The following is a 24,965-nucleotide window of genomic DNA, read 5'->3' on the forward strand; positions in this document are numbered from 1 at the left end:
GGGAGTCTGCTAGAAGATTCTCTGTCCCTCCCCCCACTCGCTCTCTCTCTTTCTCTGTCTCTCTAAAATAAGTAAATGAATCTTAAATAAATGCATGCATGAATGAATGAATGAATGAATGAATAGCAGGGACTAGAGACAAGGTCATGAATTTCCGGGCTGGAGGTAGAGGAAACAGCCACATCTCAAGCTTGCTCTCACATATACACTTGCAACCAGGCTGGGGTAAAAGTCAGGCTCTGACCTTTATTTCCTACGGTCACAGTTCAGGCCGACCCTGACATCATTGCTCCAACTCTTCCCCCAATGCTCAGTACTGGGAGCTCCTGGGGAGGGCGAGGAAGGAGGAGCTACAGAGACAGGGACGTGAGGTACAAGGAGAGCCTGGAAGATGGATGCAGGAGAGGGGATTAGAGGTGCAGAAGGTGAAACAGGACGTGGTGGAGCGGGGGGACAACCGGAAGAGTTAGGGCAGTGCTGGGGAGAGAGATGCGAATCCAGGACAGAGACACGCTAAATGGAAAGCTGGGAGAAGAGGAAATTAGAAGACGGAGGGTTTGGAATGGAAAGGGAGCAGGAGACAGAGCTGAGGACATGATGAGGAGTGGATGGAAACAGACGGTCACGGTGCAGGGCAGATGCAGGGCGGGTGCAGACTTATGCGGGGAAATTGAGGCAGAGATGCCGAGAAGGCTAGCAAGCAGCCACGGGCAGGCTGGGCGCCCTAGTCTTTGCTGGTGATGGAGCCCGGGTCGGTGCTGGAGGTGGGTCCAGGGCTCGAGGCTTGGCCTCTGCTGGACCCGAGGCCTCCACTCGACTCTGACCCGGTGCCTCTGCTCTCCGCACCTGTGCGGCTTTCCTGGACGCCGCTGGACCCTACGTATCCGGTGGACCCCAGGTAGCTACTAGAGCTGGGGTTCCTGAAGGTCACACGGCCCCCCGTGGAGCCCCGGCTGGAGAGCGGTGCTCCCATGGCGCTGGTGGAACCGAAGGTCACGTGGCCTGCGCTGGAGCTGGGGTCACCAAAGGTGACACGGCCGACGTTGGAGCCGGTGGCACGGCCTGCACTGGATGTCAGGATGCCACTCGTCCTCTGGCTCAGGATGGACCCAGGGATGATACTGGGGCTCTTGGCGACCACGGCGGGTGAGCCTGAGGCGACCCTCTGGGTACTGGAGAGGCTGGGTACGCTCGGGGTGCTATCGACCTTCCTCACGGCCTCAGCCAGCTCCCTCAGCTGCTGCTCCCGCGCCTGCTCCCGCGCCTCCAGCTGTGGGGCAGGCGAGTTAGGGTCCCAGGAAAGGGCCTGCCCCAACCCCGCGGGGCCCCCATCCTCACCAGTTTTTTCACTTGGCTCCGCAGCTCTTCCGCGCTCATTGGAGAGTCGTCTTTGGCCTCAAAGCCTGGGGTGTCCTCTCTAAAGTGGGGGGAAGGTAGGAAGGGAGGACACTCGTGGCCACAACGGGCCGATGGCTCCTCATTGCTAGACCCAGAGACCGTTAGCCAGGCCCTAGCCAGCCTGAGTGCCCTTCGGCTTTCTGGTCTACCCGGGCCCAGTTCCATTCTCTGCAGCCCGGATTCCTTCTGGTTCCCCCAACGCACCCACTCCTACCTTCTACTCTCCACAGAGCCACACTCACCTTCTGGTATCCAAGAGCCCCCCCAAAACCCTCCATCCCATTCACTGTCCCCTCAGCCCCCGTGGAATGTCCTTCCCCTGCTCCTGCCACCCGCCCTGTGCCTCACTGGTTGTCCGGGAGCTGAGGCAGGGCCACCTTCTTCGGAAGGTCCTCAGGGCTCTGGCCCAGAACCAGGAGGGCAGCGTTACCCAAGCTGGAGGAGCTATAGTTCTGGAGGGTGGATAAACCAGTGGTCAGCTCATCCCCAAGGCCCCGGCATCTGAGATTCGGGCTCCCTGTCCCGCCCCTGCCCCCGAGCCCCCTGCATCTCCACCTGAAAATCTAGGTAGGCCTGCACAGACAGAAGGTCCACCAGCCGCTTCTCGATGAGGCCCAGGAAGAGGCCGATGTCCCGGTCTCGCATGCGGGTCTTGACCCCCAGGAGGTCCTTGATGACGGTGTTGTCACACCGGGCCCTGGTGAAGAGCTTCTGGATGTCTGAGGTTGGGGGGGACAGGCTGTCACAGACTCAGCGCCCGCTGGGGGCCCGCCCTCTCCTGCCCTCAGAGGCTTCCCCCTCCGACAGCCAGGCAGCAGGAGAGCGTGGCCGTGGGCCTGGCCACGGGGCCCAGAACCACAGAAGGCAGAAGGTGAGGGAGGTCAACGGGAAAGCTGACAAAGGCACCATTAACTTTCAAGGACTTCTCACACCTCCATCAGAAACACCCGACTTCCCTCTCACCCAGCAACCCCGCACCGCCCCATCTCCCCCAGAGAAGCATTCACATGGGTGCTCCACGGGAGAGGTCGGAGGACAGCCATGTGCCACCAAGGTTGCCTTCTTTGTTTTTTTTTAATATTGGCCCCCACCTGCACCCGACTGGATTAGCCGTGGCCTTGGCTGGCCCACCAGCCACTGCCATGAACCACCCTCGGCTCTCACAGTTGGCCCGTGCGTGGCCCACTTGTATCTGGTTACTGTCTCAGGGGAACTGGCTACTGTTGGTGACATTAGAAGGCACCTTGACACAAATCCGCAGCCCACGGCACTGAGTCTCCACTTGTCCCCGAGCTGCCTCCACCTGAGCTCCCAACTCCTATATAGTTTCCTGCTGGGGTCCCTCCCTGAACATTGAGCTCGGGGGCATCCCCAAACCCACTCCTTTTCCCAAGTACCCCCGCCAGGCCAGACCCTGTGCGGACCCCGACACCCCCCACACTGCCTGTCGGTCTGATACCTTTGGGCCCGTCCCCTCCTCTCCATCCTCCTCCTCCAACTTCTCTGTCCATGGCCTCTCCTGCTCACAGCCCTCCCATGGCTCCCCAGTGCCCCAGCCTGGCACCTCTTCAGAATCCGCCCCCCTCCACCTCCCACTCACACCCTTGCACCCCTTCTCCACACAAAGAGCCTACATTCCTACAAGTATCTCCAGGCCTCGGCCCCACCTGCTGGGGGCACCCCCACCCCCAACTGTTCAGTTAAATACTCATCCTCCAAAATCAGCCTCAAGCATCACCGCTTCCAGGGAGCCTGCAGCCCCCCCAGCAGAGCCAGCTTCAGCAAGCGGCAGGTGCAGGGGCTCAGGGCACCCGCACTCAGGGGGCCCCACCTTGGGCTTGGTCCTCTGCTGTCCTCATCATGTTTAACAAAGCGCCCTACCTTTTCATTCTGTGCTGGGCCCAGCCGATTCCGGCAGAGTTGAGGCTCCCACGGTGCCTGAGGGCCCTCGGTCCTAAGCCCTGGGATGGTGGCGAGTACCCAGCACCCCTGCTGGTCTCCTCCCACCCCTGCCCTGGGGGGCCTTCTCACTTAGCACCAGGCGTGGTGCAGTCCCACACTGTCATGGTCATATCAGGACAGAGAAAAGGAGGCTCTGGATAGTGTGACCCCACGGTGGCTCCTCTGCTTGCTGGCCCAGGACACCTTCTCAGCTTCCCCACGACGGCCGGCCCATCTGCTTCTCACCACCACCCACCAGGTAGCACGGCCATCCCGTTGCCAGGGGGGCTCAGGCCCGGGAAACCACACACCAAGCTTCCCAAACGATGGAGCTGGCTTCAAACCCAGGGCAGCCTGATTCTTGAGCGCTCTACACCGGAAAGCAGGACGGACGGATGGATGGATGGATACGGGATGGACAGACAAGCCAGCGCACGAAGACGCTGTGGAACGTCTCCTCGTGGCCGGCCCGGCTGAGCCCTCCGGGTGGCTCATGGCATCCTCCCACATGAAAAATTTGGGCCAGGCGCTCACCGGCCTTTAGCTCCTCCAGCTGCCGCTGGAGGTCACGGAAGCTGGCCTCCACCCGGACGGCCTCCGCGTGCACCTCGTCCGTGCGCTGCTGCAAGTCCTTCCGCTGCTGCTCTTGCTGCGCGCGCACTTTATCCTCGCTGGTGCGCGTGCTCGCCAAGGCCTCCTGCATCTGCCGAGTGGAGCACGTGCCCATTGCCCAGGGCAGCTCGGGGAGGGGGGCGGCGGTGGGCAGAGGAGATGGGGGACCGGGGAGCGGAGGGGGAGGGGGAGGGGGGCCTCACTCACCTCCTTGATCTCCTCCTGCAGATGCTCCAGCTCCGAGTTCTGCTCGTTGATGAAGGTGAACTCCGCGAAGTTGCGCTCCTCCACTGGAGAGAGGCGGGAGAGGCGGGTCAGAGAGCCGGCGACAGAGGGACACACACGACACGGAAAGAGAGATATCGAGACAGACAACAAACACAAGCGCGCAGAGTCAGAGAGAGACGGAGACGGAGAGGTAGAGGCACAGAAAGCCAGGGGGACACAGAGGAAATCGGAACAAATCAGAGTAAGAGAAAGAGACAGGGACGAAGTCAAGAGAGACCCAGAAATACTTCGAGACACAGACACACAGAGGAAGAGAGAAGAGAGGGCGAGAAAACAGCGGAGGTAGGGAAAGAGCGACCCGGGAGAGGACAGCAACAAGCACCCGGAGGGAGAAACACAGAGGTTGAGGGAAGATATGGAGAGAGACCGGGAGGCCCGGAATGGGGAGGAAGGGGGAGATAGGGGCGGGGAGACAGACACAGCCAGAAACAAACGGACATGAAGACGCACGGAGGGGACTGAGAGATGCAGGCCAGAGGGAGACTCACACAGGAGAAAGGGCTCAGAAGGCTCTAGACGGGCAGGGAGAGAGACTGGGGACAGCGCAAGAGAGGCAGAGGCAGGGCGGCCGGGAGAGGGGCGAGAAGGGCGCCAGACGCCCGAGTCTGCAGCGCAGGTGCCCGAGTCCCCAGGGCCCAAGAGGAGGCCCTCGGTGACCGTGACGAAGCTCAGCCTGCGCCTAAGGGGGGGGGTGTTGCTGGGGGGCCCCCGCACCTGGGCCTCCTCCCTCCCCCCGCCGGCGCGGCCCGTACTCACTCTCCAGGTACTTCTCCACCAGCAGGTCCGGGTCGCGCTCCCCAGTCAGCTGGGACAGCTTGTTCATGGCGTCCTCGCAGCGCATCACCAGCTTCTCCTGGGAAGTCCTCCGGAGGCCCTCGGCCACCTCCCGGGCTGGGGGAGGAGGGGCGCTGAGGTCGGCGCCCGCGGCGGCCAGGGGCGCAGAGGGGCCTGGGCAGCCTGAGCCAAGGCCGCGCGCGCCCCGCCCGCTCCGCGTCCGGAGACCCCGAGCCCCGCGCGCTGGCGGCCTCGCGGGCTGCGGAGGCGGCGGCCGGGGCCTCACCGCGTTTCTCGCGCTTCTCCACGACGGCGGGGTCCGGCAGCCGGTCGTTGTTCTTGAGCTTGAGGAAGCGGTGCAGCTGCTCCAGGTGCGCGATCTGCCGCTGCAGGGTCTGCACCTCCGCGTCGTTCTGGGCCACCTCCTTCTCCGCCCGCTCCCGCAGCAAGCCCATCTTGCTCTTTGCCTCCTCCCTGGGGGGGGGGGGGGGGGGTCAGGGGTCAGGGAGACTGGGGGATCGGGGTCAGCCTGGGATCCCAGGGCTGGCGCAGAATCAGGTTGCAGTTTCCCCGAGGTCATGAAAAGCAGCAAAGTTCCTAGGTTCCTAGAGGTCCGGTTAGGTTACGCGGGGCGGTGTGTGTGTGTGTGTGTGTGTGTGTGTGTGTGTGTGTGTGCTGGGCCATGGAAGGGACTGATGGGGCATTGCTGCGTGCACGCACAGGGTGACCGTGGGAGCCATGGAACAGGAGGCAGGATGGCGAGGAGGACACACTCAGAGATTATACTCAGGCCCGGAAGGGGTAGGCCCAGGTGATAAGGTAATGATTGTGCTGGAGTTTGGGGGTCATGCGGTTGGAAATATAAGAGGCTTGACCATTCAGGGCGTCATGTTGGCCAGGCGGATGACATCACCAGCACTGACGCGCACACCCTGTTGGGGTATCAGAGACGCTCTAGAAGCCTCCATCATTGAGCCCCTTCCGGCCTGCCTGTCTGAGAATGTGGCTTTTAAGCTTTTGAACACAGCACAGCCCACTGTAAATTCTGAGGGTCTCAAACCTATTTCCCAGGTCACAGAGTCAAAGGTCAGAGGGTCATTATGTTCGGAGAATAGCAGGCCAGTGTCCTCAGGTCCCTGCCCATGGACCATTCTAGTTCCCACCTTCACTCCTGGGCCTCCACCCAGAGCACCAGCGTCTTGTTCTGTTCAAATTCCTTTCAGACCTACGCATATCAGTCCTCCTGGGGGAGAAGCCTCCCCTGGCACCCACCAGCCCAGCCCCGGTGCCACGTCCAGGTGCTGGTGACTGCCCTTCAGGGATTAGGACTCACAGTTCTTTCTGTGCCTTGGGCTCCATGCCAATCGAGGGGCAGGGAAGAGGGGCCCCCACTTCCTGAGAGGCGGGCCCTGCCATTATTACGGTCATGTCACAGTGGAGGAAACAGGCTCAGAGAGGGGACGCGAACTGCCCCTGGTCATCCAACAAGGAGGCGCTGGAGACGCTGGCTGGCTGATCTGACCGGGAGTGTCTACAGGCTACCTGCCCGGGGCCTTCTAGCTGAGACCACCCTGTCCCTGTTCCCAGCTGCACCACCCGCCGCCATCAGCTGGAAGAGCGTCCGCGGAGACTCCCACCGTGCACACAGGCCACCACGCGTGGCACTTGGCAGAAGAGAGGAGCTGGGCCCCTCGAGTTCTCTCTCCAGAAACCAAATTGGGAACGGCTAAGAATGTCGAAGAGCAGGGAGCTGTAGCTAGGGGGACGCACGGAGAGAAGCCATAGAAGGTCATATTCTGAAGGTCAAGTTCCGAGGAAGCCAAAGCCATGTGTGAGCAGAAGCCACGAGAGGCAGTCGGGGCTCTGAAGGGGTCGTGACGGACCAAAGGCAAGAAACTGCAGAATCGGCCACAAGAAGGAAGGAAGTACTGATCCAGGCTACACCGTGGGTGAACCCCGAAAGTGTTATATTCAGCGAAACAAGCCAGACTCCAAGTCACATGCTGTATGGTTCCGCTGCCGTGAGATGCACGGAGCACGGAAGTCGGTAGACGCAGGCAGGAGAGCAGTGGTTTCCAGGGAACTGGGGAAGACAGAGTGACTGCGTATTGGGTACCGGCTTCCTTTTGGGGTGATGAGAGCGCTTTGGACCCAGATAGAAGCAAGTGTCCTGAATGCCACTGAACTGTACATTTCAACATGGTGAATTTTGTTACATGCATCTTAGCAAGGAAAGAAAGAGGAAAGGAAGGGAAAGAAAAGGAAAGGAGAGGAGAAGGGAGGGGAGGAAAGGGGAGGGAAGGAAAGGAAAGGAAAGGAAAGGAAAGGAAAGGAAAGGAAAGGAAAGGAAAGGAAAGGAAAGGAAAAGAAAAGTCACAGCAACTGTCTGGTAGATTTGGGCTCTCACGATGTCCTGAGGAATCATGCGCCATGAGTAAGCAGAAGTCAGGAGGTAGAAAGAAGCTAGCGAGTAGGACGACTAGGACTGGGATGTAGGAAGCCACTGGAAGTAAGAGAACAGGGCTGAAACTCAGACAGGAGCTGAGCTGGAGGGAGAGAGAGCAGGGAGCTCCTGGCAGCCCCTGTGACAGAGACGGGCCAATAGCACAACAGCCTGGGCTTCAGACCCCACACACGCAACTCCATCTGAAGGTGGCCTGAGAGGATCTCCGTCCCTTTCAGCCAATACTGATAAGCAACAGTCTAATTCCTCTCAGGCCCCGATGCTTCCCCAGCCCCTGGCTCCTGCACCCACGAGGCCGCGTGCACCACCCTGATTCATTCTCTCCGCACCCCGTGTGCTATGCGCGATGGGGCCAAAGAGGGTAATCCACACATGCCACAAGTGGGACCTTGCCGGAGGAATTGGGAAGTCAGTGGAGGAGGGAGAAGGGCACCTCATAAAACAATAATAGGTTATGACAGTCTATCTTCGGAGTTCTGACCCCTCCCGCCCAAGCCTTAGGGCAAGGTGCCTACCGCGTGAGCTCTGCGTGTCCCGGGAGGCCTGGGCGGGGCCCTACCTGACGGTGTAGGCCGCTGCCGAGGAGACCATCAGGGAGCTGACCGTGTTTCGCAGAAGCTCGACTTCCTGCGAGAGAACAAAACCAACGTCCTTCCTACAGCCTCCTTACCGCAGGGCTTTTCTTAGGCCCCCGCAGCTCCACTACGAGAACGGGGACTCCCGCACCATCCAGATGGGGGGACCGTCCTCATTAGCGGCCGCTGGGGAGAGGGATCTGAAAGAGGTACCGAGTACAGGGAAAGGAAACTGAGGAGTGGAAACGCGGCTCAGAGGGCTTATCCCGGCAGAACCCTCATCCCAGAACATTCCTACGAGCACCAACCCAACTTTGTGGTCGGGCTCAGAAATTTGCATGACTTTCATAATGGTGACCTCACGAACCTGTTTTCTAGTTCCAAAGAAATGTCTTTGGAATGTCTTTGCAGTATTATGGCTCAAAAGAGTTCTTTCGGGAGAAAGAAGGGAGGAAATTATATATATATTTACACACATATATAATGTGTGTATGTATATATATATATATACATGTATATGCGTATGTGTACATATATGTACACGTGTATATCTAAGTATACATCCGGTGTACATATATGCACAAATAAAGTGTGTACACATACAGTCATTCATCTACGTATGTATATGAACACATACACAAGGAACGAAGTGGAAGAGATGAAGAGGAAATGGGGTTTCCCTGGAAGACCTTTTGGAGTACTTTTGGTTTGGAACCCCTCTTCAAGGTTCACATATTCAGGGGCGCCTGTGTGGCTCGGTTAAGCACCTGCCTTCGGCTCAGGTCATGATCTCTGGGTTCTGGCATTGAGCCCAGCGTCTGGCTCCCTGCTCAGTGGGGAGCCTGCTTCTCTCTCTCTCCCTCTGCCCCTCCCCCCCAACTCGTGTGAGCACTCACGCTCTCTCTCTCTCTCTTAAATAAATAATCTTTTTAAAAAAGATTTTATTTATTTATTTGACAGAGAGAGAGACAGCCAGCGAGAGAGGGAACATGAGCAGGGGGAGTGGGAGAGGAAGAAGCAGGCTCCCAGCGGAGCAGGGAGCCCAATGCGGGGCTCGATCCCAGGACCCTGGGACCACGCCCTGAGCCGAAGGCAGACGCTTAACGACTGAGCCACCCAGGCGCCACTCAATTCAATAATCTTAAAAAAAAAAAAAAAAGCAACAACCAGGGGCACATGAAAAGCACACAGAAGCCAGCTTGAAGGGCTCCCACTAGCTCCCACTAACTTGCCTCCCTTACCTGGGACAAGTTGAACGTCATCATGAACAATGACGGCCATGGAGTAAAGTGAGAATCCACAAATGCTCACTGATAACACGCAAATACACAGGGGAGGAGGAGAAGCTCTTCCTTAAGTAAAATGCTCTCTGACAAATGTAGGAGGAACGATAGAGGTAGAAGAAAAAATCACCATTTGGCAGCCATTATGATAGAATAATCATCCAGGCAAGAATCATTCATGGATGCCCAAACAACCGAGTGGACACGTGTCGGGGAACAAGATATTTACCTGGTCTCCAAGAATCTCCACTTACTCCTCACAAAGGGAAAACTCCACTGGAGAAACGAGGCTGACCAAGGGGTCAACGTCAACATCACCAGTTAAGGGACCAACTGCCATCATGTGTCTCCTACATACGCACACCCAGGACACAACATCACAACATCATGACATCACAACATCGCAACATCACACCATCTGTGATATTCCGCCCAAAATGCGCAACACGAATCTCATCGTGAAGAAAGATCAGACACACCCATGTTGAGGGGCTTTTGTACAACACAACTGGCTTCCAAAATGTCAAAGTCATGACGACAAAGCAGGGCTGAGGGATGGTTCCAGAACAGAGCCGTGGACAACTAAATGCAGTGTGGGACCCTGGCTTGGAGCCTGGAGCAGGAAAATCAAATTAGCTATAAAGGACGTCATTGGGACCATCGGAAAACTTTAAACAAGGACTATTTTGAATTGTAATAACATTGACATTCCTGACTTGGATAACCGCCCTGTGTTTCTGTAAGAAAATGGTCTCATTCTCAGGACATACACACTGACGTTCTTAGGGGCATAATGTCCGCAGTGTACTCTCAAATAGTTCAGCAACTGTAATAATAAATTATTTTCAGTAAAAATAGTAATTAGAGAGAGAGAGAGTGTGTGTAAATATGGCAAATTATCAATCTTGGTGAAAGCTAGACTTCTCTATACTATTCTTTCAGGGAAGGGAAGGTGGAGGAGAAAGGAAATGTCCTCAAGGGACATCAAAGGTTACAGAGATACCCACAGAATGTAAACGGTCTTGCTTGCTCATTGATTGCCCTGGCTGATGATATTCAAAATGACATCTCTGGCTTCTGCAAGTCTAAATGAGGCTGCTTTCTTTGTTAGAGGCATTCTGGAACATTCTCGAGGTCTCCATTGCCTCTGGACTCAAGTAAACCTATGACTCCGGCAGATTCCATACTTGAGGCCACAGTGATGGAGTTGAAGGGGTAACTCTTGCATCCTCTCCCCTACCCCAGCTGGGCCAAGGGGTCCTGGGTTTTAGGGCCACTGACCTTCTGCAGTTTGCGGTCCACATTCAGATAGCGGTTCCTCTCAATGCGCAGGAGATCCAGCTCCTCCCGCAGGGCCGCGTTGCGCACCAGCTGGTTGTCAAAGCGACACGTGACCTGGAAGGAGGGTGTGGGGGGGTGTACAAAAGTCCATCTGAGGCCTGGCCTGCCTCCCTCTTCCACACTCAGCCAAGGAGTGGACACTTGTCAGAGGTGAAGCCCGTTCCCAATCTGGGGACCCTGAGAGCATTGCCCAACCGCCCTAAGGACCCAGGCATCAGTCTCCTTTCCTTGGGAACCCTTCATCCGTCCAGGATCATGTCTCCTGATCCTTCTCGAGGAGCCCAGTATTTCAGGCCTGCATCCCTCCAGGAATCTGGTCCATTGTTTCTGGAACTTGACCCCATGCTCAGTTTTCCCCCCAACGCCCAGAGATCAGGTCTGGAAAGAGCCAAGAGGCTGACCCTCACCCTGTCCAACTGGTCTTCTAGGATCTTGATCCTTCGCCGGATCTTGACTTTCTGATCCAGGATGAGTCCTGGGGACCTGACATCCTTATTATGCGTAAAGATCCGGGTCTCCCACTCCTGGATCTGGAGGAAAAAGGAGGATACCTGTTTGTTGGCTGAATGTGGGAGAGACTGAGGCACCAAGAGAGGGCGAGTGGCTGAGTGTAGCTGCCATCTGCCATCCTTGTGGCCCCAGCCATCTGTTCTAATGATGCCCTCCTTCTTCTACCTCTTCTGCTAACGATGCCCAACCTTCCATGTGCTTCTGGCTTCCAAACACAAGCCACCCTACCAGCCACATGACCCAGGTCCTGACAATCACGGTACTTGTCCTAGAGGTGGATGGGTTGACTGACCCAAGTTGAGCCAGACTGAATCCCTTCCCGGTATTTTGGGGGAAATGCATGAGCTGGATGGGACTCCTGCAGTCATAGTCGGTCATAGTCGGTCATAGTCCCCAGAACGCAGAGGGTCCTGGGAGGATGAAGCCAGTAGACAAAGTGGAGACAAGAGACTGAGAGATGGGCACCCCTGGGTGGCTCAGTCGTTACGCGTCTGCCTTCGACTCAGGGCGTGATCCCCGCGTTCTGGGATCGAGCCCCACATCAGGCTCCTCCGCTGGGAGCCTGCTTCTCCCTCTCCCACCCCCCTGCTTGTGTTCCCTCTCTCACTGGCTGTCTCTCTCTCTGTCAAATAAATAAAATCTTTAAAAAAAAAAGAGAGAGAGACTGAGAAATGGTGAGAATGAGCTCGGACGCCATTAGACTCCCTGGGTCTGGTTATGCGTGAAACCACTTCCAACCCGTCCTCATTTCTGTGTTCATCTTTACTTATTGGGGGCATGCCGTCTCTCCAATTAAGCTGAAAGCTCCACGAGGAAAGATTTTTGTCTTTTTTCTGTGCCTAACACAGAATAGATTCTTAATAAGACATGCAGATCAAATGAATACATGAATTGCTTAAGACTCTGTTTCCCAGGTGTCTGGGTGGCTCAGTTGGTTAAGTGATCTCAGCTCAAGTCTTGATCTCAGGGTCATGAGTTCAAGCCCTATGTTGGGCTCTACGCTGGATGTGGAGCCAACTTAAAAAAAAAAAAAACTGTGTTTCTCAATTTGTGTGCTGTTATGGGTTGGATTGTGTCCTGTTCCCCCCACCCACCCATGACCATCACCACCACTGCAAATTCATATGTTTCAAAGTCCTAATTCCCAGTACCTCAGAATGTGGCCTTATTTGGAGACAGGGTCTTTACAGAGATAATCAAGTTAAGATGAGGTCATTAGCATGGGCCCTGATCCAATATGACCAGTGTCCTTATGCAAAGGGGAGATTCAGACACAGACATGCACACAGGGAGAACGCCACCTTGCCAACACTTCCATCTTCGACTCCCAGCCCCCAAAACTGTGGGACAATAAAGTCCTGTCATTTCAGCCATCCAGAGTTTGTGGTACCTAGTTACAGCATCCCCTAGAAAACTAATACATGCACCCAGGCACCCCAGGGCATCACAGCAAATTCAAAGGGAGCACCATGGGGATATTTTAAGTCTTGAGGGAGACAGGGCGGGAGCTACAAGCTCAAAGCAGTTCACAGGTTCAACACAAGGCGGCGCTATGTTCCTTCCCATGAGTCACATCTTGGTGAAACTGTGTTTCTAGCCGTTGCTGTGATAAAAGCCCAAATATCCAAGAATGTTACCAATGGGAGAAACTGCCAACGTGTACAAGGAATCTCTCTGTATTACTTCTTCCAATTGCATGTGAAGCTACAATTATCCCAGTAAAATTTTCTTTCTTTTTTTTTTTTTTTTTAAGATTTTATTTATTTATGTGACAGAGAGACAGCCAGCGAGAGAGGGAACACAGCAGGGGAGTGGGAGAGGAAGAAGCAGGCTCCCAGCAGAGGAGCCCGATGTGGGACTCGATCCCGGAACACCGGGATCACGCCCTGAGCCGAAGGCAGACGCTTAACGACTGCGCCACCCAGGCGCCCCTATCCCAGTAAAATTTTCAAATTAAGGAAGGAAGGAAGGAAGGAAGAAAGGAAGGAAGGAAGGAAGGAAGGAAGGAAGGAAGGAAGGAAAGAAAGAAAGAAAGAAAGAAAGAAAGAAAGAAAGAAAGAAAGAAAGAAAGAAAGAAAGAGAAAAGAAAGAAAGAAAGAAAGAAAGAAAGAAAGAAAGAAAGAAAGAAAGAAAGAAAGAAAGAGAGAAAGAAAGAAAAGGAAAGAGAGAGGGAGAGAGGGAGGGAGGGAGGGAGGGAGGGAGGAAGGAAGGAAGGAAGGAAGGAAGGAAGGAAGGAAGGGAGGAAGGAAGGAAGAAAAGCCAAGTATTGCCCAGAAATCAGCATGGAGTAAGAGTAGTGAGTCCAATCTGACTCCAAGACCCAAAGGCATAAACACCCCACAGGTTAAGTAATTGTGGTTTTGGAGAATGAAATAGTTTCTTTCTTTTTTTTTTTTTCTTTTCTATTTATGTATCCCCCACCACCACCACCACCAATGGTCTCTAGGTTGTTAGGATGAAAACACTGGTTTATTTAAAGTAGAGCTGTTAGCAAAACAAGACTGGACCCCGGGGACAGCTCTTGAAAGCTAGCTGATTGTTCCATTTTCAGGAATTATATGAGTCAAATTGTTGGTAGCTTGGAATTAGCCACTGTATACGTTTTTCTCTCTCTGCAAAACAAATTACCCCAAACCTGGTGGCTTAAAACAACGCCCATCTATGATCTCGAAGTTTCCATGGGTCAGGAGTCCAGCACAGCTCGGCTGGATCTCTGCACAGGGTCTCCCAGAGCTGTAGGGCTGCGATCTCATCTGGGACTCATCGCGTGGTCCCCTGCCAGGTGGTCTTCTCTGTGGCATGGCAGCTTGTACCTTCAAGGCCAGCCAGAGAGCACCTCTCTTCAGTCTACTAAGGGCCAGTCTAAGAGCACATCTAATGAAGGGAGGGGTGTCCCCTCACGTGGGCTGTATTTTCTTGGCCAGAAGCAAGTCACGGGTTCTGCCCCCACTGAAGGGGCAGGTAGTACATGGGGTCACCTTAGGATATGTTCACTACAGCCAAGGCAAGAGTATTGGTTTCCCCACTATCTGAAAGTAGAGCATTCCTATGAGACCCTTCACAAGCCAACCTGGTGTACAGTGAAGAAGGAATTACCATTAATTTATATGGGAAAAATGTATAGCGTTCCCCTAGCCCCAAAATAGCCTCTCTTTGGCTTTCCTGATACCTTAGGACACACCTTGCTAACAGATGCACCAAATAAACCGAGATGAAGCCCAGATGCTCACGGACCATGCAAAGCTCTGGCGGCTGGAGGCTGCCATGCTGCATGTGATCCCCAGGAAGGAGTTTGGGGCCAGGGTGGTGGTGGTGGCACTCTCGCTGCATTCCTTCTGGAAGCTCCAGGAGAGAATTCATTCCATTGGAATGAATTCCAATTTCTAGAAGCTGGATTCCTTGATTTATGCATTCCGTAGCTCGTGGCCACTCCAACCTCTGCTTCTCTTCACATCTTCCCTCTCCGTCATCACATCATCATCTCTGATTCTGACACTCCCACCTCACCCGTATAAGGACCCTTGTGATGATATTGGGTCCACCCGGACAATCCAGGGTCACCTCCCCATCTCAAAATCCTTAATCACATCTGCAGAGTCTCTTTTGCCACGTAAAGTAATATACTCACGGGTTCCGAGATCACAGTGTGGACATCTTGGGGCGGGGGCGGTGGGGGGCATTATTCCGTTTACCACTCTTCCTCAAGCAAAATTCATTTTTTTCCTTTTCTTTATAGTTTTATCACTCATGTATGTATCCCTAAACAAAAGTTTAGTTTGGCCTGATTTTGAATTTTATGTAAATAAAATCATGTAAATAAAATCATAACATTTTATGTAAATAAAATTATGTTTTATGTCTTGCTTCCTTCAAATGGGTGTGAGATTCACCCTTGTGGCTGTGTGTAATTGTGATGCATTCATTTTTCATCACTGCATACTATTTCATGATACAAACACACCATAACTTATGTTTTCATTCAAATACTGATGGACATTTGGGTTACTTCCGGTTTGGAGCGGGCTAATGTGAATAATGCTTCTTTCAACATAACTTTGCATGAGTCCTGGTTCCAGAGCCTGTGCTCAGAAGTGGACTTGCTGGGTGGGGAGGAAGAGTTAACAATAGATCTAAACCTGTTTTCTATGAGAAGGTGACTTGGGCTTACTTTCTTCCAACACCGTTTCCATGGAAACATACTGGGTTAAGGTAAATATGGAATGCCAGCTCCGTTCCCAGGCAACGGTGTTTATTATAAAAATGACCCCTGATTGGTGAACTACATTGGACTGGAAGGACGGTGAGTGGGCTCATAGATCTCATAGGCCTACGTGACCAGGATGGAACAGAAACCTGGTTTCTCCATGGGGTATTCTTTTTTTAAGTAGGCTCCACGCCCAACAAGGGGCTTGAACTCATGACCCTGAGATCAAGACCTGAGATCAAGACCTGAGATCAATAGCCAGATGCTCAACTGACTGAGCCACCCAGGCGCCCCTGTGGGGTATTTCTTATAATTGAGTATGCTCCCGGTGGGGGCTTTGACTTGGACCCTAGGAAGCCTCCCTATGCCCAAGTGGGCAATACCCACCCGCTCACGGGGTATCTCCCAGCTGGCGGTGCTGAGCAGCAACGTGTGTTTGACGCTGTTGTGCCAAGATGCTGCTGTTTCCTGCCCTCCATCATCCTACAAAGTGAACCTGGTACCAAGTTATGTAGCCCTACTGCACCCCGTGAGCGTGAATGTCAGATGGAACCCAAGACTGCTTCTGGTGACCGTGGCAAGTGGGGGTGACCCCGAATCACAGGGTATGTCTATCTGTAAATGTAATTGATAATGGGGAAAAACAGCTTTTCAGAATACATGTGATGATTTAGACCCCCCAACAAGAGGTCGTTAGGAGTTCCCACTGGCTCCTTCTCTCCCCAGTGCTTGGTATTTTGGGACACTAATTTTTGAAAATTTGGTGAGTGTTTAATGGAATCTCAATGTGATTTTCATTTGCCCCTCTCTGATTACTAATGAGTGATGAGTAATTCCGACATTTATTGGACATCTAAATTTCTTATTTTGTGATGTGTCAGCTCAAATCTGTTGACTACTTTTTTAAAAAATTGGGCTGACTCATGCACCTGGGTGGCTCAGTCAGTTAAGCATCTGCCTTCAGCTCAGGTCATGATCCCAGGGGCCTGGGGTAGAGTCCCGCATCAGGCTCCCTGCTCCACAGGGAATCTGCTTCTCCCTCTGCCCCTCCCCCTACTCGTTCTCTCTCTCTCTCTCACATAAATATATAAAATCTTTTTTTATTTTTTTAAATAAAATATTTTTTAAAAATAAGTAAATAAATACAATTGGGCTGACTCTTCAATAATTTGTAGGAGTTCCTTATATGTTCTTGATACTAGTCCTTTGTCAGCTACATGTGTTGCAAATAACTTTCCATTCCATGACTTTGCACACTCTTTATGTTTCTTTTAACAGAAGTCATTAACCTTAAAGTCATGGGAAGCGACAATCTTTTCCTTTAGAAGTAGAGATTTCTATAACTTATTTAAGAAATCCTTCCCCACCTCCACACATTTAGATCCCTGATCCATCTGGAGTTAGTTTTGGGGGTACAAGGTGAGGTAAGGGTCTGGTTTCATCTCGCAGTATGAATATCCAATTTTCACAGCACCATTATTACAGTCCTCTTTTTCCTTTTCTTGAAGGCATACGTCAAGTGTCCACATGGTACATTGGTCTCTTTCAGGGCTCTCTCTTCTGTCCCATTGGTCCATTTGATTAGTCCTGCATCAATTACAAGAATTTTATAATAAATCTTGATAAATGATAAAGCAAATCCTTTCACATCGTTCTTCTTTTAAGTCAGTCTAAGTCATCTTGTCCATTGCACTTCCACATAAACCTTAGAATCTGCTTGTCAATCCCAACCATTAAAAAAAATCTTTCAGTACTTTGGTTGGGATTACATTGGATCTATAAATCAATTTGGAGATCTGACATTTTATGACACTAACTCTTCCAATCCATGGATAGACCGCTACATTTATTAAGCTCTTCTTTACTATCCCTCAATAAAATATTATAATTTACTCCATAGAGGTCTTGCACACTTTTGTTAGATTTCTTCGTAGGTACTTCTTTTTTGCTATTACAATGTGTATTTTCTTCTTTCAGGATAGTTATTGCTACTACAGGGCCATACTGTTACTTTGCATCTTAATTCTGTACCCAGCCACATTGTTGAAATACCTTACTAATTACAATAAGATGGTGGTGGATTCTTCTGGATCTTCCATGTACACAAATACGTCATCTATAAACAATGACAATTTCCTTTCTTCCTCTCCAACGTTTACACTGTCTTTTTCCTTTTCCTGGCCATACTGCCCCAGATAGGAGCTCCGGTACAATGTTAAACAGAAGTGATGCTAGCCGACATCCTTATACTGTTACTGATCTCAAAGATGATCTTTTTCATGTTTTGTTATCAAATATGACATTTTCTGTAGCTGTTGTATATAGTTGCCCTTTACCAAATTCAGGAAAGTTCCTTTTATTCCCGGCTTCCTAAGAGATTTTAGCATGAATGGATGCTCAATGTTATCAAATACTTTTTTATTTCTCCATAGACCAGTGCTATAAACAGGCACAAGTCCAGGGACTGTCTGTCATCAGTTTCTGATGGGGTAGGCTCAGAAAATGAGAGTGAGCGTCTAAGCAGGCATCAGAAGCGGTGCTTTGGGGTGCTGCTGAATGCATGTGTCAAGTCACATAAGGCACAAGCCTTATAAAAGTAGCAGTCGATAGCAGATTGGAAATTTAAAAAGTTGGTCCATTAACACATACAGTGTGAAAAACTATGTCAAGTCTACCTTTTTTTTTGCCAGAAAATGTCTATTCTCTCTCATTCATGGATGAAATTTTCATTGGGTGTTAAGATTTTTTTTTTAAGATTTTATTTATTTATTGGAGAGCGAGAGAAAGCACAAACAGGGGGAGCAGCAGAGGGAGAGAGAAGCAGACTCCACGCTGAGCAGGGAGCCCGACGTGGGACTCAATCCCAGGACCCCGAGATCATGACCTGAGCTGAAGGCAGATGCTTAACCGACTGAGCCACCCACACGCCCCTGGGTGTAAGAGTCTAAGTTGACAGCTTTCCCTCTTAGAACAGTGAAGTTATAATCCGTCTCCTGACTTCCAGTAATTCTTTTAAAAAAAGTCAGCTGTCAGTTTATTTGTGGCTCCTTTGGAAGTAATATCTTATTTTCTGGCTACTTTTATATTCTGAAATTTCCCTATGTTCTATACAAGTGGATTTTTTTATTCATCCTAAGGCATCCTTGAATCTGTGATTTTGTTTGTTTGCATTCGTTCTTCCATTGGTTCTGGAAAATTCTCAGATATTATCTTATTACACATTACCTGTGTCCCATTCTCTTTCTGTTCTTCTGAAACTTTTTTTTTTTTAATTTTATTAAGGGGCGCCTGGGTGGCACAGCGGTTAAGCGTCTGCCTTCAACTCAGGGCGTGATCCCGGCGTTCTGGGATCGAGCCCCACATCAGGCTCCTCCGCTATGAGCCTGCTTCTTCCTCTCCCACTCCCCCTGCTTGTGTTCCCTCTCTCGCTGGCTGTCTCTATCTCTGTCGAATGAATAAATAAATAAAATCTTTAAAAAAATTTTTATTAAAAAAAGAAAGATTTTACTTTTTTAAGCAATCTCCACACCCAACGTGGGGCTCGAACCCACAACCTAAGATCGAGTCGCATGCTCCACTGACTGAGCCAGTCAGGCGCTCCGTCTTCCGAAACTCGTATTAGGTATTTATTTAACTTCACTGTATCTGCAATGTCTCTTAACCACCCACGCATATTTCTATCTTTTTGCCTCTCTGTGGTGGATTCGAGATGATTTATTCTGAATAAATTCTTTCTTCAATTTGATTTGGCTTATTATCTTCTCTCCAGTAGAATGTAAACTACGTTACTGCAGGGCCCTTTTCTGGCTCACGGCTGTGTCCTCAACACCCAGAACAGGGCCTGGCACTTAGTGGGCACTCCAATAAATATTTGTTTGATGAATGAATGTCACCAGATAACTACATCGTATCTTGACCTCTCAGGGAACTGCCCAGAGCTCTACTCTAGAGAGCTTATCCCCCACCGGATCTGCGGTTCTCCAGAATCCAGGCTGTTAGGACAAAGGAATCCATGGAGTCAAGATAATAAAATCATCCTGCTGGGTCTGACTCTGATGAGTTTCCACGGAAGACTGAGGAAAACCAATGCAGGCAGCCAACACCCACAAAGCCACTGCACTACCATGAAACAGCCAAAAGCTTGGCGTGTGTGAATCAGAATTCAGCTTCCAAAATGCGGCTCAGGGGGCTACTGAGAGCTGAACAAACAAACCGATTGAAAGTCAAATGTGAGAAGACTGTGTGGGAGGGGCGCCTGGGTGGTGCAGTCGGTGAACAGACTCTTGGTGTCAGCTCAGGTTGTGATCTCGGGGTCATGGGTTCGAGCCCCGTGTCAGGCTCTCCGCTCAGCACGGAATCTGCTTAAGTTTCTCTCTCCTTCTCCGTCTGCCAGTCACTCCCCTCTAAAATAATAATAATAATAATAATAATAATAATAATAATAATAATAATAAATATTAAAAAAAAAAAACCTCTGTGGTAGACAGAATAATGCCCTGCCCCCCCACCCTGGGCCAAACAGCCACATCCTAATCCCTGAAACTTGTGAATATATGACCCGAACGGCAAAAAGGACCTCACAAATGTGATAAAGAAAAGGATTTTGAGATGGGGAGAGTATCCTGAATTATCTGGGTGGGCCCAGTGTAATCACAAAGGTCCTTACGAGTGAAGGGGGACAGGAGAGTCTGAATCAGAGAAGGAAGAGGTGGGAGTGATACACGTGAGACTCGGCTGCCCACTGCTGGCCTCGCAGACAAGGAAAGGAGCCATGAACCAAGCAATGCAGGCAACTTCTAGAAGCCAGAGGAGTCAGAAAATGGATTCTCCTCTGAAGCCTTCGGAAGGAATCCAGCCCTGCTGACACCCCGACTTTTGCCCAGTGAAACCCATTTTGGACTTCTGTCCTCCGCCACTGTAAGATAATTCATTTTTTTTTTTTGGTTATTTATTTATTTGAGAGAGAGAGAGAGTGCATGGACCGATGAGTGTGGGGGAGGGGCAGAGGGGGAGGAGGAGGGAAAGAATCTCAAGCAGACTCTGTGCTGAACACAGAGCCTGACCCATGGCTCGATCTCCTCGATCTCAAGACCCTGAGATCATGACCCGAGCCTAAATCCAGAGTCAGATGCTTAACCAACTGAGCCACCCAGGCGCCCCTAGTTTGTATTATATTTTAAGCTACCAAGTTTGTGGCAATTTGTTACAGCAAAAATAGGAAAGTGATACAGACCACTGAGATAAGTAACCTTCAGAGTCCTGTTTGTGATCCAAGAGTGGGCAAGAAACCCTTTGGTCTAGGCAAGCAACCTTTTTTAACGAAGACTAGAATAGAAAATCGCAGAATGAATTCCACCTAGAATAATTAAGTATTACCTAGTGAAACTTTCCTTTCAGATATATGTGTGCGTTTATATTCACATGTGTATGAACTGCCTCGGGAGGTCATGGCCCTCAAGACCTGAAAGAACACTGACCTACAAAAGTCACATTGCTGCCAAGGTCAAGATCTTGAGGCAGGTGGGACTAGAAACCTATGTAGGCTCCGTGGCATGACCAACATCCTCTTTTTGCCGATGAAGAAACTAGGGCCCAGAGAGGTAAAGACTTGCCCTCGGTCACACAGCTCTGATGCGTCAGGGCCAGGATTCTAAGGCAGGTTTGGCTGACTCGAGGAGGTGAACCTTTCTCCTTTAACTATACCAGCCCCCTTTGGGGATGTGTGGGGCCGTGCTAAGCAAGAAACCCCCCTATTCCTGCTAGAGCCTGAACAGAACTGGCCTAGGTAGAGGCTTTCCATAAGCCCATTTTTCAGACGAGGAAGCTAAGGCTCAAAGCAGTTCGCATACCTGCCCCTAAGTGGGGTCCGCAGAGTCTGGTCCCAGAACCCACCTGCTTGTCCAGGGCTCTGGTCTGCTCCTGCAGCTCCCTGACCTCGGCCTGCACCTGGACCCGGCACTTGAGCAGCTGGCCCATGTTCTCCAGCCTCTCGCTGTCCCGCAGCCGCTTGACCTGGCTCTGGGCGACGCTGATCTGCACCTGGAGTTTATCCCGCACCCCCTCCAGGCGCTGGATCTCCTCACTGCCCGGGCGGGAACGGGGAGAGCAAGCCAGCAAGGGGCAGAGCTCAGAATCACTAAAGGCTGGTCGCGGGGCCGGCCCTCCCCCCTCGGACCCCCAACCCCCAGGAAGAGCCCCCTCCCCAGCTCGGGGACCAGGCACTGGGCTCACAGTTGCTTGTTGATTCGCTGGTGGACTTCCTTGCTGTAAGCCCGCCTCTCCCCCTCCATCACTTTGCACTGCCACTGTAGTCTGCTCAGCTCCCAATCCACTGAGGGCAGGACCAGCCAAGGGGACTCAGGAGGAATCCAGGAGGCCCCGGCCCCTTCCTCTCCAGGACCTAGGAATTCTGGCTCTCTCAGGGTCCCACAGACTTCAGCTGAAGTGCAGACCCAGTCCCCAACAGCCCTCTGGCACTGTATTTCAGCTCCTATACCCCTTCTGACTCCTGTATCCCAAGCTGACCTCAGGATTTTTCCCATAAACCCATTCCTGCCCGAGGTTTGGGCACACATCCCCTTTCCCGCTAGAGGGCGCTCCTGGCAGGCCTCCTGGTCCTCAGGGACCTGCCACATAGGATCTGGAACTTGGGAAAGCTGAGGATAGGTGCCAAGAACTGGGGACAACATCCTAGCTCCCTCCCTCCCCTTCAGCCCCCATCACCCAGCAGTCCTGGGTCCCATCCTCCTGCCTCTTCACTCTCAGCCCATCCCCTAGGCTCAGGCTTCCTCCTGTCCTGCCTGGACCATCACCCCAGCCTCCTCTCCAACCTCCTGGCCTCCCTTCATAGCCCCAGCGGCGCTGACCCTGCCCCTCCCTTGTTCACAGGTCTCCCGTGGAGCTCCACGGCCCCCAGGACAATGTCCCAGCTCCTCAGCCTGGTGTTCAAGGCCCCACGTAATCTGACCTTACCCACCTCTCGAGTCTGGTCCACCAGCTCCCCACCTCCCACCACCCACTGGCTCTCAACCAGCGATTCTGCCCCACACAGACAGTTGGCAATGTCTGGAGACATTTTTCCTCGTCATGATGTGGGGACGGAGCAGGGGAAAGTGCTTGTGGCACGTAATGGCTAGAGGTCAGGGGTGCTAAGTATCCTACAATGCCCAGGACAGCCCCCTTGACTAAGAATGATCTGACCCCAAGTGCCAACAGTGTGGAGGCTGAGAAACCCTGTTCTAGCCACATGCTGTTCTCTCTGCTGAAACCCTCTTCCCTGTCTGCTCCCATTGGGAATTCCTGGGAGGAGTTCTAAGCCCCACTCAAAACTTCTCCTCCTTCAGGAAGTCTTACAGGACTGCCCCACTCCCCAGGCTTGGCCTATCCCTCTGGCCTGCTCCACCTCCATTCCCACGCATGTGTGCGCCTCCCTAGAGGGCTCCCCTGGAAGGTCTCCCTGTCCTCAGTGTGCTGCAACACAGTACCTGGAACTTGGGGAACTGAGGAAAAGAATGAGTGAAAAAAGGCAAGACTGTATGAATTACCCATTCCTTCCAGGAAGGCCTCACTTCCATCCTCCGAGCGGGTGCTCCCTGCAGAGTGTCCCAAAGGCATCTTGGCCAAAGCTGGAGAGGAGCCTGTAGGGGTGACACAGGACCCCTTTAGACAGCAAGCAGGAGAGGGCCAGAAGGAAGGTGGGGACAAACCGCGAGGGACTAGGAATTGGAAGGTGACCCCAGAACCAGCTCTGGCCTCTCTTTGAGTCTCAGTTCCTCCAATGGGTTGGAGGGGGACACCTCTCAGGCCTCTCTCCACACCCCTCCAGACCTCCTACCTCTCATATTTTCTGTCTTGTGTTTCAGCTCTGACTCGGGCGTGGGGGACAGGCCCCCTAGCTCTCAGTATTTCTGAGGCGTGGCTGTTTGTGGAAGGCGACACGGAGGAGGGGAAAACCCCAGCCGGCTGTGGGGGGCGAGGCCCGGTCCCTACCTGCTGGAGTGCCTGACCTGTCCTTGGTCCTCCAAGCTCCCTGTTGTGGCCTGGTTACTGGGGAGATAAAGGGCCAATGAGACCTAAGGACAGCGGCTGGGGTGGGACCTCAGCCTCGAGGAGGCGCCGTGGGCGGGGAGGCTGGGGAGGAGGGGCCTAGGGAGAGGGAGGGGAGGCTGGGGAGAAGGGACCGCTGGGGAGGAGGAGCCGTGGGCGGTGAGGCTGGGGAGGAGAGACCGAGGCAGCCAGAAGACCTGAGGACACAGACGGATTGGGGGGACGGGGAGCCCTGCGAGGGGCGGGGCTGGGAGAGCTTGCGGGGGCGGAGCTGGGGCCTTTCGAGGGGCGGGGTGGTGCCTTGAGGGGCGGGGCTGGCAGGGCCACGAAGGGCGGGGCTTCAGCGCTGGAGAGGGCCAGGAGACCTGTAAAGGGCGGGGCACGGGTGGGAGGAGATCGGGTACCTGCGGAAGGAGGGGCTGCGGGGATTAGCGAGGGATCAGGCCCCGGTGTCCGTAAAGGGCGGGGCTTCAGGCCTTACGAGGGGTGGGGCTATGCGGGGCTGCGGAGGGGCACGGGTATCTGCAAACGCCGGAGCTTCGCGGACCTGCGAGGGGCGTGGTTAGAAGGACACTTGAGGGGCCCGGCGGGAGGGCGCTGGAAGGAGGTCTGGAAGGGGCTAACGGGGAGCGAGGGGCTGTGAGGGGCGGGCTGTGTGTTTTCGGGAGGGAGAGGCAGGAGCTGAAAGACACTATGGAGCCAGGGCTGGGAGAGAAACGTCTGGAAGCCTTTGGAGCTCGGCTGAGGTCCTTTGGGACGAGGCCCGAGAGATGTGTGTCTTAAAACCACGTTATTTTGAAGATTCATTAGGAAGACCGTGCCGTTGCCGGGAGTTGTGAGAGGGAGGAGAGCTCACCACCGACTCAGGTCCCTGCAGTGACTCACTACGCATGCGCGGCCAACGGCCTCCTGCGAAGCCGCCAAAAATCTCTTGCCTGCTGGGTCCGCGCTCAGAGAGGCGGAAGTGGGCGGGGCCGCGAGCTCTTCGTGCCTCCCCCGCCTGGCCACACCCCCTCGCTCCGCTGGGCACGCCTTCTCGGCTGTAGGCTGCTGCCCACGTGGGCCTCCCCGGAGCGGGCGGGCAGTGGGCGCCGCTCCCTGCAGGCTGGGTGTGCCTGAAGCCTGCGGTTTCCTGTGGGAGGAAGCAGCCCGCGGGCTCTCAGCTCGGCTCGTAGCTTTGGAGGCCTAGGAGGGGAAGATTCATTACCGCCCTCGGGCTCCCTGATTCTCCCCCTTCCATAGGGTCCTGGCTTGAGGGACCTTCTCCCCCGCCTCCCTGTATTCCCAGGGTACCCAAATCTGACGCTGATTCCATTCAGGGAGATTGATTTGAGTCCTAGCCTCCTGTTTTCCACCTCCCTCAATCACGTTTTCATCTCCCTAGCCCCTGGTTTCCAGACTCCTTCCAGGGCCAGGTCTGGTCCCCTTCGCCTACACTCCATGAAGAGCACATGACCTTCCAGCCTCTAATTTTTCCCTCTGACCCAGACTCCTTAACTTTCTTAGGGTTCTGAATTCAGAACCCCAGT

General features: G+C 53.0%; 1 protein-coding gene across 2 annotated transcripts; it reads right to left on the reverse strand.

Moving 5' to 3' along the window:
* Positions 1-228: 228 nt before the first annotated feature.
* ODAD1 (outer dynein arm docking complex subunit 1) lies at positions 229-23,628 on the reverse strand. 2 transcript variants are annotated; one of them, XM_087870955.1, is made up of 15 exons: positions 23,380-23,628; positions 22,935-23,027; positions 21,622-21,721; positions 21,283-21,472; positions 11,084-11,206; positions 10,617-10,730; positions 8,037-8,104; positions 5,300-5,487; positions 4,996-5,130; positions 4,159-4,241; positions 3,874-4,042; positions 1,954-2,117; positions 1,747-1,850; positions 1,339-1,417; positions 229-1,270 (listed from the first exon to the last, which is right to left on the reverse strand). In XM_087870955.1, the coding sequence occupies exons 2-15, from the start codon at positions 23,002-23,004 to the stop codon at positions 725-727; spliced, it is 2,133 nt and encodes a 710-aa protein (XP_087727081.1). In that variant the 5' UTR covers positions 23,005-23,027; positions 23,380-23,628; the 3' UTR covers positions 229-724. The 2 variants fall into 2 exon arrangements, with proteins under 2 accessions (XP_087727081.1, XP_045628248.2); XM_045772292.2 differs by lacking the exons at positions 22,935-23,027; positions 23,380-23,628 and having other exon boundaries at positions 21,622-22,076.
* Positions 23,629-24,965: the final 1,337 nt, after the last annotated feature.

The sequence above is a fragment of the Ursus americanus genome, chromosome 21 (assembly GCF_024610735.1).
Source record: "Ursus americanus isolate L20-20 chromosome 21, mUrsAme1.1.p, whole genome shotgun sequence".
Taxonomy (NCBI): Eukaryota; Metazoa; Chordata; class Mammalia; order Carnivora; family Ursidae; genus Ursus; species Ursus americanus.

Excerpts from the sequence above, each read along its gene's own strand:
- ODAD1 (XM_045772292.2), bottom strand. The coding sequence starts at position 22,025 with ATGTGGCAGGTCCCTGAGGACCAGGAGGCCTGCCAGGAGCGCCCTCTA. Across the intron at positions 5,131-5,299 it reads GGAGAAGCGCGAGAAACGCG|CCCGGGAGGTGGCCGAGGGC; the intron begins GTGAGGCCCCGG and ends CTCCTCCCCCAG. Across the intron at positions 2,118-3,873 it reads GCTGGAGGAGCTAAAGGCCG|ACATCCAGAAGCTCTTCACC; the intron begins GTGAGCGCCTGG and ends CCCCAACCTCAG.